Source organism: Leucopleurus acutus (assembly GCF_964270905.1).
Source record: "Leucopleurus acutus genome assembly, chromosome: 16".
Classification (NCBI taxonomy): Eukaryota; Metazoa; Chordata; class Mammalia; order Artiodactyla; family Delphinidae; genus Leucopleurus; species Leucopleurus acutus.
In genome coordinates, this window is record NC_139158.1 from 7,513,404 (window position 1) to 7,528,277 (window position 14,874).

General features: G+C 45.3%; 1 protein-coding gene across 2 annotated transcripts in view; it reads left to right on the forward strand.

Annotated features, from left to right (window-relative positions):
* COL26A1 (collagen type XXVI alpha 1 chain) overlaps positions 1-14,874 on the forward strand; it is a gene marked incomplete at both ends in the record, with an annotated part of 176,169 nt that overhangs the window by 68,803 nt on the left and 92,492 nt on the right. Inside the window, one exon of one of the 2 annotated variants that reach the window (XM_082857331.1) lies at positions 5,781-5,884. In XM_082857331.1, the coding sequence (XP_082713457.1) occupies positions 5,781-5,884 (104 nt within the window). The remainder of the gene's footprint in view (positions 1-5,780; positions 5,885-14,874) is intronic. The other variant, XM_082857332.1, reaches the window with a different exon arrangement.

A 14,874-nucleotide genomic window follows, 5' to 3' on the forward strand; every position in this document is an offset into this window, starting at 1 on the left:
ATGCTTATGTCATCCAGGCTTTCTTGTGATGTGATAACAAACGGGAAATGAATGCTTGCCCACATAGTTGAATGCTCTCGGGCTCTCCGAGTGGTAGATTAGGAAGAACTTTCATTCGAACCCTGCACCATTTCTACCCCAAAGCAGCCTTCCACGGTGTTCGAATGCCTTGAATCCTGGCATTGTCTTGGGCTCTTGATGAATGTGTGTATGCTCTGGCATTCGCTTCCAGAACAAGCTCATTTCCTCGACATTCAATATTTGTTCTGGCGAATATTCCTTATCCACAATTACCCTCTGCAGCTCTTCCTTAAAAACTTCGGCACCTTCAGTATTGGCACTTACTGCCTCACCGCTGACTTTCACATTATGAAAGTTATGCTGCCTTTTGAAGCGTTGGAACCGGCCATAACTTGGTATAAACAGTTGCATTATTTGTAGAATCATCAACGCACTTTTTTAGTGTATGGGTAGACTTCTTGCCTTAGCCTGGATGGTCAGTAGGCTAAGTGGTATGAACTTCTGTACCTGGTCTTCCATCCACGTGACAAGTTTTTTTTTTTTTTCTTTTTCTTTGTTTCTTATTTATTTATTTATTTGGCTGCACGGTGCGGCTTGCGGGATCTCAGTCCCCCCACAAGGGACTGAACCCGCGCCCTCAGCAGTGAAAGCGCGGAGTCCTAATCAACTGGACCACCAGGAAATTCCCAGACGAGTTTTTTTTTTTTTTTTCCATGTCATCCATCAGCCCAGCCATTTTCTTCGTGATGACAGTGAATTTAACCAATGCTGATGATTTCACTGCATCACTCATTTGCTTCTTATCCTTTAAGATGGTCAAGATCGTCGATTGCCAAAGTCCTAACTCACCTGCAATGGCTGTTACTGGCTTACCGCCTTCATGCTGGGCAGTTATCTTGAGTTTCATCTCAAGAGTATTGTCCTCCTCTTCTTCTCACCAGAAGCAGGAGACACAGATGGGCATTTTGTAGACACGATGGGATGGGAAAACGCGAAACACAGTATCAAAAACAATGCTGGCAACACAGTACCAGTTGAGTATTGGCTGTTTACCCTTGTGATCGCAGGGCTGACTGGGAGCTTCCCATCATCACCAGAGAGTACCGTACCCCATATGCCTAGCCTGGGGAAAAGATCAAAATTCAAAATTCCAAGTGTGGTCTCTACTGAATGCGTATCACTTTCGCACCATCGTGAAATCCAAAAAATTGTAAGTCAAACCATCATAAGTTGGGGACCATCTGTGTTTTACTGCATGTAAATTATATTTTAATTGAAAAAGAGAAAACAAATCCATTACAATGTGAGGAGTGAACTCAGCGCTTTCCTCCCTGGCACTGACCACCACGCATGGCCACATATTTATGTGTGTGAGACAGGATTAGTGCCACCAGCTCTGGCAGAGTGGAGCTCGTGCTGCCTCCTTCATTCTCGTATTCCCAGTGCCCGGCTCATGGCAGGCACCCCACACGTAAAACCAAGCTGTGTACAGGGTGTTGGGGGTACTGAGGAGGGAGCCTGTCCGCTCTGGCTGGGGCTGGGGGTGCTCCACAGAGAAGGGGTTGTGGAGTCACACCCTGGAGGCCCTTGGGGATTTTTCTCATCAGAGTAAAGAAGGAGGGGTGAGTAGGCAGAGGAGCCTGCATGTGTGTGCAAAGGCCCAGAGGCAGGAAGAGCTGCTTGTTTGTGCTGTGGTGGGAGGAGTGGAGGGGAGAAAGGTAGGCAGGGCCTTGTTTGCTGACCTAGAGAGTGTGGTCTTAAGTCTATGGGAGCCATGGAAGGTTTTGAGAGAGGGCAGTCGCAAAAGCGGATCTGCATTTTAGAAAGATCAGTGGGTTTGCAGACTGGAGCCCAGGGGAAGGGCTGGGAGTTCTTCATGGAGGGTGAAAAGATGGGGACAGCCCATGAACCCTTGCACCTGCGCTGGGCATTCAGGGGAGATCTGAGGGTCTGAGCTCTGGCCTGCTGGGCTGGGGAAGCAGCGCCACCTACTGGCTCTCTCTGCTCCTGGACTTTGCAGGCCACCATGATGCTTCTGGTCCCGCAGGGGGACAGGCCAGCCCGTGGCCCTCAGAAGGAGGGGGCAGAAAGAGACCTTCTCTGGGGGATGAGCTCTCCCTCTGGTTCAGGGGCCTGAGATCAGTACCTTGTGCAGATGCAGGGAGGAACAATGTTCCCCTGTACTGAACGAACACAAATTAGTATTCCTAGGTTCTGCTAATTCTGCCTGGGTTTGGAACCAAGTTCCACCACCTTCTAGCAGGGTGACCTTGATAAAGTTACTGAAGCTCTCGGCGCCTCAGTTTCCTCATCTGTAAATTAGGAATAGTAATAGCATCCACCTGTCAGGGTTGTTTTGCGTCAGCAAGTGTAAAGCACTCAGCACGGTGCCTGATACGTGGTAAGTACACAAAGCTCTTACTATAGCTATTATTAGTTTATCACCATCATCACTCAGGGCACGAAGTGAGGAGTGCCTGGCGCCTCTGGAGGGCTCATGGGCTGCAGGCCGAGGGGCAGCCTATGGCACAGGGGGCCTGAGGGCAGCTGTGGCAGCTGGAGAAGGGCTGGGCCCCGTGGCTAAACAGCTCAGACTCTCTCCTGACCACAGTGGGGACAGGCGAAAGGTGCTGGCCAGGAAGAAAGGGGTCAGATCTGTGTTTCGCAAGCCCAGCAGCTACACGTCCCTTTCTGCTCTCACACGTGCTCTCCCAGGGAGCCTCATACCCAGCATCCCGGTCCTCGGCGTGCAGACCCGGAAACGGGCTCAGGGAGGTTAAGGAACGTGTGCAATTCACATGGTGAATCAGGGGCAGGGCCCTAAACTCTCAGCTTATGACCCCACAGCCCGGGGCTCCATCTCTTCCATGGTGCAGTGGTCATGGGAGGGATTCCATAGCTTTTCTGGTCCCTCTCAGCCAGAGCAACAATCTTCTTTCAAGAATTAATTTTAAAACTGACTTTTTAAATTGAAATGAAAGCGTCTTCCCTTTCCCAGCTGGGCCAGTTCCTGGCTGGGAAGTTTCCAGCAGGAAGAGGGTGTGAGCATGTGTGTGTGTGTGTGTGTGTGTGTGTGTGTGTGTGAGCATGTGTGTGAGCATGTGAGTGTATATGTGAATGAGAAATCGTGTGTGTGTTTGTCATACAGACAGTCTATTGGGACTCCTCGGACCCAGGCTCGCCTACCCACTTATGTCCCACCAGGCTCCTTCTATAAGGAGTGGTGACAATGACTGGTCCTCTGCCACCCCCCCACCCCCTCCCCAGTGGCCTATGCCAGCTGCTTCCTGCCATGGATCTGAGAGACCAAAGGCCTGCATTTGCTCTTGGGCACTTCTCCGTGCAGACTCCTGGCTCCTCACTCGAAAGTTCCAGTCCCTGGCTGCGCACTGCCAGCCCCTGCCCCCACCCCGCTTCCCACTTAGAGCTCCAGAGGGAAGCTGGTTTGCCGGAATGTTTACGAAACATGAGTGAGAGGATTTTTTTTTTTGAAAGAAAAATTAGTGTAGCAGGATTCTTCAGATTTAGTGCAGTATTTCTGAAATTCAAAACCTGACTTATGTATTTTCCTGTCAACAGTGCATCTCAAAACGTCACGCCTGCTGCCACCAATTAATTCATAATTTTCCCATTCACGATTAAGTTGCATGGTGTCAGCAGATGCAAATTCTGTGAAGTCATGCAGTTTTGCTTTCAAGAGGAAGTTGTGCAGACTTTATCAAGCAGCCAAGTTATAATGATGCGTGTAAATCGAATAATAAAGCCGAATTTTTGCCCCTCGTGAAAATCAGTCACATGTTCTTGTGTTTGTGTGTGTGTGTGTTCATTGAGGTGTAAGTGATAGATAACATTGAATTAGTTTCATGTGTGCCACATAGTGATTCGATATTTGTGTATGTTGTGAAATGATCACCGCAAATAGGTCTAGTTAACATCTGTCACCACAAGTAGTTACAAAATTTTTTTTTCTTGTAATGAGAACTTTTAAGATCTACTCTGAGCGATTTTGAAATATGCAATACAGTATTATTAACTATAGTTGCCATGCTGTACATTACATCCCATGACTTATTATAACTGGAAGTTTGTGCCTTTTGACCACCTTCACCCATTTTGCACTGCTCCCTATCCACCGTCCCCCAGTTGCTGGCAACCACCAGTCTGTCCTCTGTGTCTATGAGCTTGGTTTGTTTTTATTTTTTTGTTTTTAGATTCCACCTATAAGGGAGATCGTACAGTATTTGTCCAAGGTCTTTCCATGTTGTCGAAAATGGCAAGATTTAATTCTTTTTTATGCTGAATAATATTCGTGTGTGTGCGTGTGTGTGTGTACGTGTGCCATGTTTTCTTTATCCACTCACCCGTTGATGGGTACTTTGGTTGCTTCCATATCTTGGCTACTGCAAATAATGCTGCAGTGCACATGGGGGTTCAGACATCTTTTTGAGTTAGTGTTTTCATTTCCTTTGGATAAACACCCAGAAGTGGATGTTATGGTAGTTCTATTTCTAACTTTTTTTTAGCAACTACCGTCCTGTTTTCCACGGTTTCCAATTTACATTCCCATCAACAGTGCGTGAAGGTTCCCTTTTCTCCATATCCTCACCAACACTTATTTCTTGTCTTTTTGATAATAGCCATTCTAACAGGCGTGAGGTGATATCTCAGTGTGGTTTGGTCATATATTTTATATTCACTATTCTTGGAGTTTCACAAAATAGTATCAAACTTATTTTCAAGAAAAATTTCAAAATTGTGTGAAAATTTACCATGGAATCCCACAGCGCTTTGCAGGAGCGTTTGGTTGCTGCAAGGGCCCCACTACTGAATTGCAAGTTTTCACTGGAGTGTCTCTCTCTCTCATCTATCAGGCTGGGATTTTCTCAAGGATGGGACTCCGTTTTATTAATCTGTGACCACAGTATTGCCTGTAGTTGATGCTCAATAAATATTCATTGGGGACTTCCCTGGCAGTCCAGTGGTTAAGACTCCATGCTTCTACCGCAGGGGGCAGGGGTTCAGTCCCTGGTTGGGGAACTAAAATCCCACATGCCACGGGGCGCGGCCAAAAAAAATACATATATATATTCATTGGATGAATCAACCAAAAGAAATAATGATTGGGAAAAAGTTGGAGTTAAGTGACTTGTGGGTGGTTGGAAGTTGTACAGGTTCTAATGATATTTTTCTTTTCCTTATTCATTATCTTGGGCTGCCTTAACAAAATATCATGGACCAGATGGCTGCAACACAGAAATTAATTTTCTCAGCCAGCCACCTCTCTGTGTCCTCACATGGCCTTTGTTCAGTGTGTGCATGTGCACAGAGATCTCTGTCTGTCCTCCTCTTCTTAAAAGGCCACCAATCTTATTGGATTAGGGCCCCACCCCTCTGACCTCATTTAACCTAATTACCTCTTCAGAGCCTATGCTTAAGTACAGTCACATTGTGGGGGTTAGGGCTTCAACATATGATTTCTGGGAGACACAATTCAGTCCGTAGCAGTCATTTCCCCACCCTAGGGGGCCACCCTTGGAGATTTGTGAGAAGGCAGAGCTGGAAGGGACTTTACAATGCACCCGACACAGAGAGGGGTGGTCACTCACCCAGGGCCACATAGCCTGTGGGCACAGAGCTAGGATGATGGGCTCTACTGCCTGGGGGGCTCCCAGAGCCCTAGGCTGGGTGGTTTCAGCAGGAGTGGGATCTGGGGTGGGCAGGTAGGTGCTCACACTGTCCTGACTCTGCCCTTGTGTTAGTTACAGGACTCTGATCAGACCCACGTACAGAGTGTCCTACCGCACAGTGACGGCGCTGGAGTGGAGGTGCTGCCCTGGCTTTACCGGGAACAACTGTGACGAGGGTGAGTCTGCCAGGGGCAGGGGGCAAGAGGAGGGGGTGCTGGCCGGGCCGAGCTTCAGAGTCTACAGATGCTCTTCCCTCCCCTGCCCTCCTTCTGCAAGCAGCTCTCCTTTCTTCCACATTCCTTCCTTCTTTTTCCTAAGCATCCCTGAACCAAATGCTCGGGACTGGCCAAACTGGGGAGAGCCTGGCACCCTGCCTGTGGGCACAGAGGTGGGGTCCCGTGTGCACTGCTTGGGCCAGGCATGAAGGAGAATCGTAAGCCCTGGCCTGAGGAGGAGATTCAGTGTACAGCCTGTGTCTTCTGCTCTGGCTCTGACTTACCCCAGAGCCAGGGCAGGCAGAGCTGGATATCTGGGCTCTGAGCAAATGCAGATGAGGATCCAGGAGCCTTGAAGCCATGCCGGTTGTAGAATAAGGCAGATGGACCTGGTGGGCGGCAGCAGCAGGAAGGCCTCATCCTGCTGCCCTGGCCCTGTTGCTGGGCAGGTGCCCAGAGGGAGGAGGGGAGGTCGGGACCCAGAGCCAGAGCCTTCCTTCTGAGCCCAGGAGCCAGGCTCAGTCTGGCTCTGGAACTTGATGGGCCCAGAGAGCAGCGCTCAGGTGGGATTCAGAGACAGCAACAGAGCCCATCCTGCCGCACCCACATCCAGGGACAGTGGGTCCTGCCTGACAAACAGGTTTGCGGCCCACCTGGTTTTCCAGGAGAGCTGGGCAGTCCCAAGGCTCAGGGGTCAGTTTTGAATTTGGAAACAGTAGTTCTCCTCAACCTCAACTTTCTGACAAAATGATCCTCTCTCATCTTTTTTTATTACCTAACTTACTGATTTTAGTTATACGTATATTTAAAATACAAGTACTCTATATGTGTATGCTTTTATTGTAAACTGCCTAAAAGTCTTTGGATTACGCATAATAGCCGAAGAACAGCAAGGGCAGTAATAGTAACGATGATGGTGCTTCAGTGAGCCTGTGGCCCAAAGCTGAGCTGAAGGAAGGGGCTGGGACATGGAAGCGTCCAGTGGTACCTCCTTTACTGGTCTGTGAGCCTGGTTCTGGGAAGGGAGGTGGACAGCCTCAGGGGCTGGCCCATACTTGGGGGGCGCAGGACTGCCTGAGAAACAGAAGGGACCCCAGGTGTGAGGGGCTGAGGGGAGGCCTGGCTCCCCCAGGTGAAGGCGTGGGTGGCAGGACTTTGTGCTTTATGTGTTGAATGACCACGGCTCACACTGGGTCCCTTGTTGAGGTCGGAGGCCCTCAGAAGCAGGTTTGGACCATGGTTGTGGGAGAGACCTCTGGTCCCTCCAGCAGAGTAGAGCAGACCTGTCCTCTGGATTCTGCGGGGGGCTGGGGAGACAGGGCTTTCAAGGGCAGTGACTGATTTGCCCTTGAGTAACTGACTCAGCGCTTTTCAGTGACCAATAAAATAAACACCATTGGCTCCACCCGACGAAGTACTGGCTTGCCATCAAGACTTCAACTGTAGAAGCCCTCCCTAAGCCTCAGGAAGGCTCCCGGGTCCTTCTTTCAGCTCCGGAGCCTCTGAGGGCGCCCCCCGCCACCCACCCGCCCCCTCGTCATCGCCTCGGCCAACTATGATCCTGTGTCTTCACGTCGGCCTCCCCCCGCCCCTCGCCACCCCGCAGGGCTGTCCAGTTCCTCTAGGGGTAACTAAGCCCCACCCGCATGGGGCCCCTTCCTTCCTCTCTTGGGAACACTGCAGTGCTGGAACGTATATGTTTTTCATCTCTCTTCATATTCTCTTCATTAGAGGAATGAATGAACCACGAGATGAAGTGTAGTAAGTCTCAAAATGTGTAAGTCGTAATTCTCACACAAGTGGCTTGTGAGCGTGCGTTGTATCGAACGCATGGCTTGTGGAACCAGCAACATGGCAAAGCTGATTCAAAAGAGATTAGAGAACCTGATAAATATGCAGATTGGGGTCCCCAAGACCACGCTTGGGTTGCTGCCCTGAACCGGAGCTCTTGGTGGGACTCAGTCGTGTATACACGGTGGCTTCCTGCATGGCTGAGCTGTTTCTAGCCCCTCTGCTGGTTGAACTGGCACAAGGGATGGCCCCAGAAATCACAACGTTGGCATAGACTATCTGGCCCAAGGCTCCCAGACCCTCTTATCAGATAGGACATTTCAGGAGCTTAGAGGTAGCTCCCAGGAGCCAAGTGCAAAGGCCAGACCTCTCTTTGGGTTAGGTTAATCCTTTACTGATGTGTGTGTGTGTGTGTGTGTGTGTGTGTGTGTGTGTGTGTGTGTGTGTGTGTGTGTGTACACATATATACGAATATACACATATAGAATGCATATATTTCATACATATTAAAATACAGGAACTATGATTTTTTAAAAAATATATATGAAATAAGAACCTGAAATAAAATCACTACGTTAGATCCTACAGGACAATAAAAACAAAACCTTTGGGGTTATCCTTTCTACCGAGCAGAAATCGTTTACATATCCCCAGTTTCGTACAAGTTAACATCCAGCTTTGCAGAACCTTGGCTGTCATACACAGTGAATGGCAAGTGGACAAGGTGAACTTCCCCCAGGAAGTCCCATGGCCCTTGGGTGGGCTCCCTAGAGAATGCCGTAGCGTGACGCTCGAAGGTCAGGCCCTCACCTTTTTGCCCACGTCCATGTTTAGGTAATTCTTGCAGACCGAATGGACGAAGCACAGCATTTGGCAAGCAGCAGACCTGGCATGTGTGGGGGGCAATCCTTGTCCTCAGGGAGGTTCTGCCCGTCAGGACAGGGGTAGGTTCAAGCAGGGCTGGGGGGCCCATCCTTCCTGGGAGAGGAGATGTAACTGTGAGCTGGTCAAGTGCCCCCAAAGATGCCCGCCCTTGAGAGCTTGGCACGTCACCTCCAGAAGAAAGCTCTGACCTGGTAGGCCACGGGGATGTGGGTTATCGATGCACTCCCCAGAAACGTCTCGGCGTCCTGAGCTAATTATTAAGAGGTGTCGGCACCACTCCAGACACCGTCAGCCTCAGAGTCTCTGCCAGCCCCTCCCTGGTGGAGGAACCTTCCAGGTTCGCCCACTTCGATGAGGAATGCGTGTTCACCTTAGGGCATGGGGTGAGGCTTGCCTGTTTCAGGGAGTATCAGGGTTGAGCAGCTCCTTCCCAGCTCTGAGCACGAGGGTCCTGGGAACCCTGCGGGGCTGAGGAATTCCTGGGAGCGTGAGGCCCCGGGCTGAGGTCGGGACTGGCTCCTGTAAGCCCTGGTAAAGACTTTGCATTCCCAAGCATGAAACAGTAATGACAGAAGACAAAATCAAGGCGGTGTCCGTGACTTCAGACACATTCCTGAGATGGTTGTGGAGGGGTCTGGACCATGAACTCCCACTCGGTTCCCAGTCCAGCCTCTCTGGAAAGCCAACAGGTCAGGGGTGCCCTCCTCTGTGGTTTTGCTTTGGTTCAGATGAGATTCCCCAGGAGATGCATCTTTCTTTGCTGTGTCTGGCTTTCCTTCCAAGTTGTCAGGTCTCTGGTCTTACGACTTGGGGCTGGGACTGCCTGGAGGTAGGTGGCTCCTGCCTCCCAGGTGGCCTGTCTCTGGGCCTGCTTCCCCCCTGCTGGGTCTCCCCCTCCCTTTCCTCCCTGGACACCCCAGGAGTGCTGGCCCGAAGCTTGGGGATACTTTCCTCCATAGATAAGTCTATATACAGTTGATCCTAACTATTTGACGATTCTATATTTGTGAATTTGGCCTACTTGCTAAAATTTATTTGTTACCCCCCCCCCCCCAAATCAATGACCACTTTTGTGGTCATTCACAGCTATGTGCAGAGTGACAGACAGTTTGAGTCACCGAACACGTGTGTTACCAGCTGAGGTTGAACAAGGTGACCCTCTGCTTCCTCGTTCCAGTTCTCATGCAAACAAGTGTCCTTTCCATGGTCTGTTTAGTGCCGTGTTTTTCGCATTTTTGTGCCCCCCCCCTTTTTTGTGACAATTCCCTTGTCTAAAATGTCCCCAAGCATAGTGCTGTCCAGTGTTCTTAAGTGCAAAAAGACTATGATGTGCCTTCCTGAGAAAATACATGTGATAAGTAAGCTTTGTTTGGCATGAGTTATAGTGCTGTTGGCTGTGAGTTCAATGTTAGTGAATCTGCACTATATATTCAATAAGATGTCCTTCGATAAAAGCCCACATAAAACAAGGTTATGTATTGATTAGCTGACGAAAATGTTGTGACCAGATGCTCACAGGAACCAAATCCTGTATTTCTCCCATGAGTGATGGTTCAGTATTCACTAATTCAGAGTTCTGGGGACTTTATGAAATGTAACTACCATGAATAAGGAGAATTAACTGTATCTATGGGTCTATAACATCTATCTAGAAATATTTTTTTTCTTATTACAAAAGCAAGTACGTGTTCCGTGTAGAAAAAGTGAAAACATCCAGAATTATACCTCTTAAGGTAACCTCCAGTCTCACTTTGGTGAAAAGCCTCCAGACCTTTTTCTGTGCTTACATGTCTGTAGTACTCTACATGCTGTTTGATAACTTTCTTTTACACATAAATTGTCATGAACATCTCTCCTTGTCAATAAGGTGCTTTCTCTCGTATCATTTTCAGCGGTGTGGAGTTTGGGTATACACGTTATTAACTATCCCCCACTAGAAAATATTTAAGTTGTTTCCATTTTAAAAATTGCTGTAAACATCTTTTTTTTTTTTAACTGAGGTAAAATTTACATATACAGAGTACACCAATTCTAAGTGTACAATTTAATAAGTTTTGATAAATGCATACATGTTTCCATCACCTCCCAGAAAGTTCCCCCCACTTAGCAACCTCTGTTCTGATTTCTGTCATCATAGATCAGTTTTACTTATTCTTGAACCTCATGTAAATGGAACCATACCGTATATACTCTTTTGTGTATAGTTTCTTTCACTTAGCATAATGTTTTTGAGATTTATTCATGTTGTTACATGTGTATCAGTAGTTTATTTTTGTTACTAAGTATTGTTCCATTGTATAAATAACCACAATTTTATTCACCCATTCTCCTGTGGATAGATGTTGGAGATATTTCTAGTTTTAGCCTTTAAGCTTCTGTGAACATTCTTGTATATGTCTTTCTATCAATATGTATGTTTTTACTTCCCTTGGGCAAACCCCTAGGAGTGGAATTGCTCGGTTGTGGTGTATGTTTAACTTTATAAGAAAGAGCTAAACTATTTTCTAAAGTGGTTTTACCACGTTACACTCCTATTAGCAAAGTATGTTCTAATTGCTCCATATCTTTGTCAACATTTGGTGTTGTCAGCCTTTAATTTTAGCCATTCTGGTGGGTATGAAATGCTTTCTCATTGTGATTTTAATTTGCTCTTCCCTGTTGACTTATGATGTTGAGCATCTTTTTTTTGTTGTTGTTGTTTTTGCGGTACGCAGGCCTCTCACTGTTGTGGCCTCTCCCGTTGCGGAGCTCAGTGGCCATGGCTCATGGGCCCAGCCGCTCTGCGGCATGTGGGATCTTCCCGGACCGGGGCACGAACCCGTGTCCCCTGCATCGGCAGGCAGACTCTCAACCACTGCTCCACCAGGGAAGCCCATTGAGCATCTTTTTGTATGCCTAACTGATGTGCTTACTAGCCATTTGTATATATTCTTTTGTGAAGTGCCTTTTCAAGATTTTGCCCGTTTTTAACTGAGTTGTTTAATTTTAATAAGAAACAGCCAAATTGTTTTCCAAAGAGATGTTAACATTCTATACTCTCACAAGCACAGTGTTCCAATTGTTCCACATTCTTGCTAAGATTTGATGTTATTAGTCTTTTTAAATTTAGCTGTTCCAGTAAGAATGGAATGGTATGTAATTGTAATTTCTTCTTTTTTAAGACTGTTTTGACCACTCTAGTTCTTTTGCATTTCCATAACAATTTTACAATCCTTTTATCAATGTCTTCCAAAAAAAAGTCTATTGGAATTGGGGTTAGGATTGTGATGAATTTGCAGACCAATTTGGGGAGAATGGAGGTCTTAATAGTGAATCTTCTGATTCATGATCATGGTATAGCTCTCCATTCATATAAGGCTTTAATTTTTCTCAGCAATACTTTGTAGTTTTCACAGTGGAGGGCTTGCTTATCTTTTATTAAATGTATTTCTAAGTATTTCATATTTTTAGCGCTTCTAAAAAATGGGATTGCTTTAAAAGTTTTCATATTATAATAATTTTGCTGTTATTATATAGAAATATATTTGATTTTTGAATATTGACCTTGTGTCTGAAAACCATGCTAAATCCATTTATTAGTTCTAGCAGCTTATTTATTGATTTGTGTGGATTTTCTAAATAAACTGTCATGTCTTCTGTGAATAAAAACATTTTTGCTTTTTCCTTTCAAATATTTTGCCTTTTATTTCTTTTTCTTGCCTTATTGGACTGGCTAGAACTTCTAGTAAAATGTTTACTAGAAGTGGTGAGAACAGATATACTTGCTTTGTTCCTTATCATAGGGGAGAAGTTCTCAATATTTCACAATTAATTATTAAGTATGTGATTAGCAGCAGATTTTTTATATATGCCATTTGTCAGATGAGGACAGTCACTTCTAAGTTTGTTGAGAGTATTTGTCAGGAATAGGTGCTGAATCTTATCAAATGCTTTTTCTGCATCTATATTGAGGTGATTATATTTTTATCCTTTATTATGTCAATATAGCACAATATAGCATTGATTTGGAATACTAAACTAACTTTTTGTTCCTGGGAATAACCTTATTATTACTGGGATAAACTTCTTTTGGATACATTATTCTTTTTTATATTTCCATATTTGTTATTTATCTGTAATTTGCTTTCCTTCTAATGTCTGTCAGTTTTTAATTATGAGGACTTAGCTGTTCTCATAAAAAGACTTGGGCATTTTTCCTCCTCTATTTTCTGAAAACTTTTTTTTTTTTAAAGATCATATTGCTTTTTCCTTAAGAGTTTAATCGAACTTTGAGTTCACAGTGAAACCATCTGGACCTGTAGTTTTCTTTGTGGGGAAGTTTTTGATAACAAATTCATTCTCTTTCATCTATATAGGGCCACACATGTTTTCTATTTCTTATTTTAATAATTATTTACACATTTTAAATTAACTTTATTGAAGTGTAATTTGCATACAACTCATTACGTGTATTTAATTTACACACACCAGAAGTATACAGTTCAATAAGTTTTGACCCCATGAATGAATAATTTTCTACATAATTCTCTTTTCTCTGGTATTCCTCTCACCAAATTTGCCTCAGCCTCCTTGTACTCTGATTTCTCGCTCTTCAATTCAGAGAGATTGCCATGTTCTACATAGTGTCACCCTCATGAGCTCCAGTGCAGTAAGTGCTTCCAGGAATTACCTTGTGTGTTTTCCTTCTCTCAGGAATCAGTGCTCATATTGTTCAATGTCTGTGGACATTTGTTTCATAAATTTCATTCCATTTTCTAGTTGTTTATGGTGGGAGGGCAAGTTCAGTATGACTTAGTCTATCATGACCGGAAGCAGAAGTTACATATTTTCCTTTATTGGGTTTTTAGTTATACTTCTCTGTATCATGTATTAGTACTCCTAAGGATTAAAATCTGTATCCTTAACTTATCATAGTAAACATGGGATTATTCCATGTAAAATGAAAGAAAATTTTAACAGTACAATTTTAACAGTTCATTTATCTACCCCACCATCCTTTGTGCTATTGTTGTCATATGCTTTATTATTTATTTGTTTTAAAGATTTATTTATTTAGGGGTACATTGGGTCTTAATTGCTGTGCATGGGCTTTCTCAGTTGCAGCGATCGGGGGCTACTCTTCGTTGCAGTCCCCAGGCTTCTTGTTGGGTGGTTTCTCTTGTTGCAGAACATGGGCTCTAAGCACACGGGCTTCAGTAGTTGCGGCATGTGGGCTCAGTAGTTGCGGCATGCAGGCTCTAGGGCATGTGGGCTTCAGTAGTATAGTTGCTCCGTGGCATGTGGGATCTTCCCAGACCAGGGCTTGAACCCATGTCCCCTGCATTGGCAGGCAGATTCTTAACCACTGTGCTACCAGGGAAGTCCCTCATATGCTTTAAATATGAATATGTTATAAACTTTACAATTCAATATTATACTTTTTTGCATTAAACAGTCAGATTACTATTTAAGAAGTGAAGAGAAGGAAAAGTAGTCTTCTCTGTACTCCATAGTTATCATTTCCAGTGATCTTTATTTCTTCCTGGAACTCTGAGCCTTCATCCAGAATCCTTTTTCCTCAACCCCAAGAAGTTCTTTCAGCATTGCTTGTAGTACAGATCTGCTTGTAGTAAATTCTCTCAACTTAAAAAAAAATTTTAGTAACTATTTTGCCTTAATATTTATCTATCTATCATCTGTCTATATTATATATATATGTATCATAAAATACACATAACATAAAATTTACCATTTCAGCCATTTTAAAGTGTATAATTCAGTGTCATTAAGTACATTCACAATGTTTTGCAACCATCACGCTATCTAGTTCCAGAATTTTTTATCACCCCAAAGGGAAACCCGACACCCATTAAGCAGTTATTTCTCATTCTCTCCTTCCCTTAGCCCTTGGCAACCACAAATCTGCTTTCTGTCTCTATTGATTTGCATATTCTGGATATTTCGTGTAAATGGAATCATACAATATGTGGCCTTTGTGTCTGGCTTCTCTTACTTAACATAAGGTGGGGTTTTTTTGTTTTTACTTTTGGCTGCGTTGGGTCTTTGTTGTGGTGCGCAGGCTTCTCATGGTCATGGCTTCTCTTGTTGCGGAGCATGGGCTCTAGGCGCGTGGGCTTCAGTAGTTGTGGCATGCAGGGTCAGTGGTTGTGGCACGCAGGCTCAGTAGTTGTGGCTCGCGGGCTCTAGAGTGCAGGCTCAGTAGTTGTGGTGCATGGGCTTAGTTGCTCTGCAGCATGTGGGATCTTCCTGGGCCAGGGATCGAACCCATGTCCCCT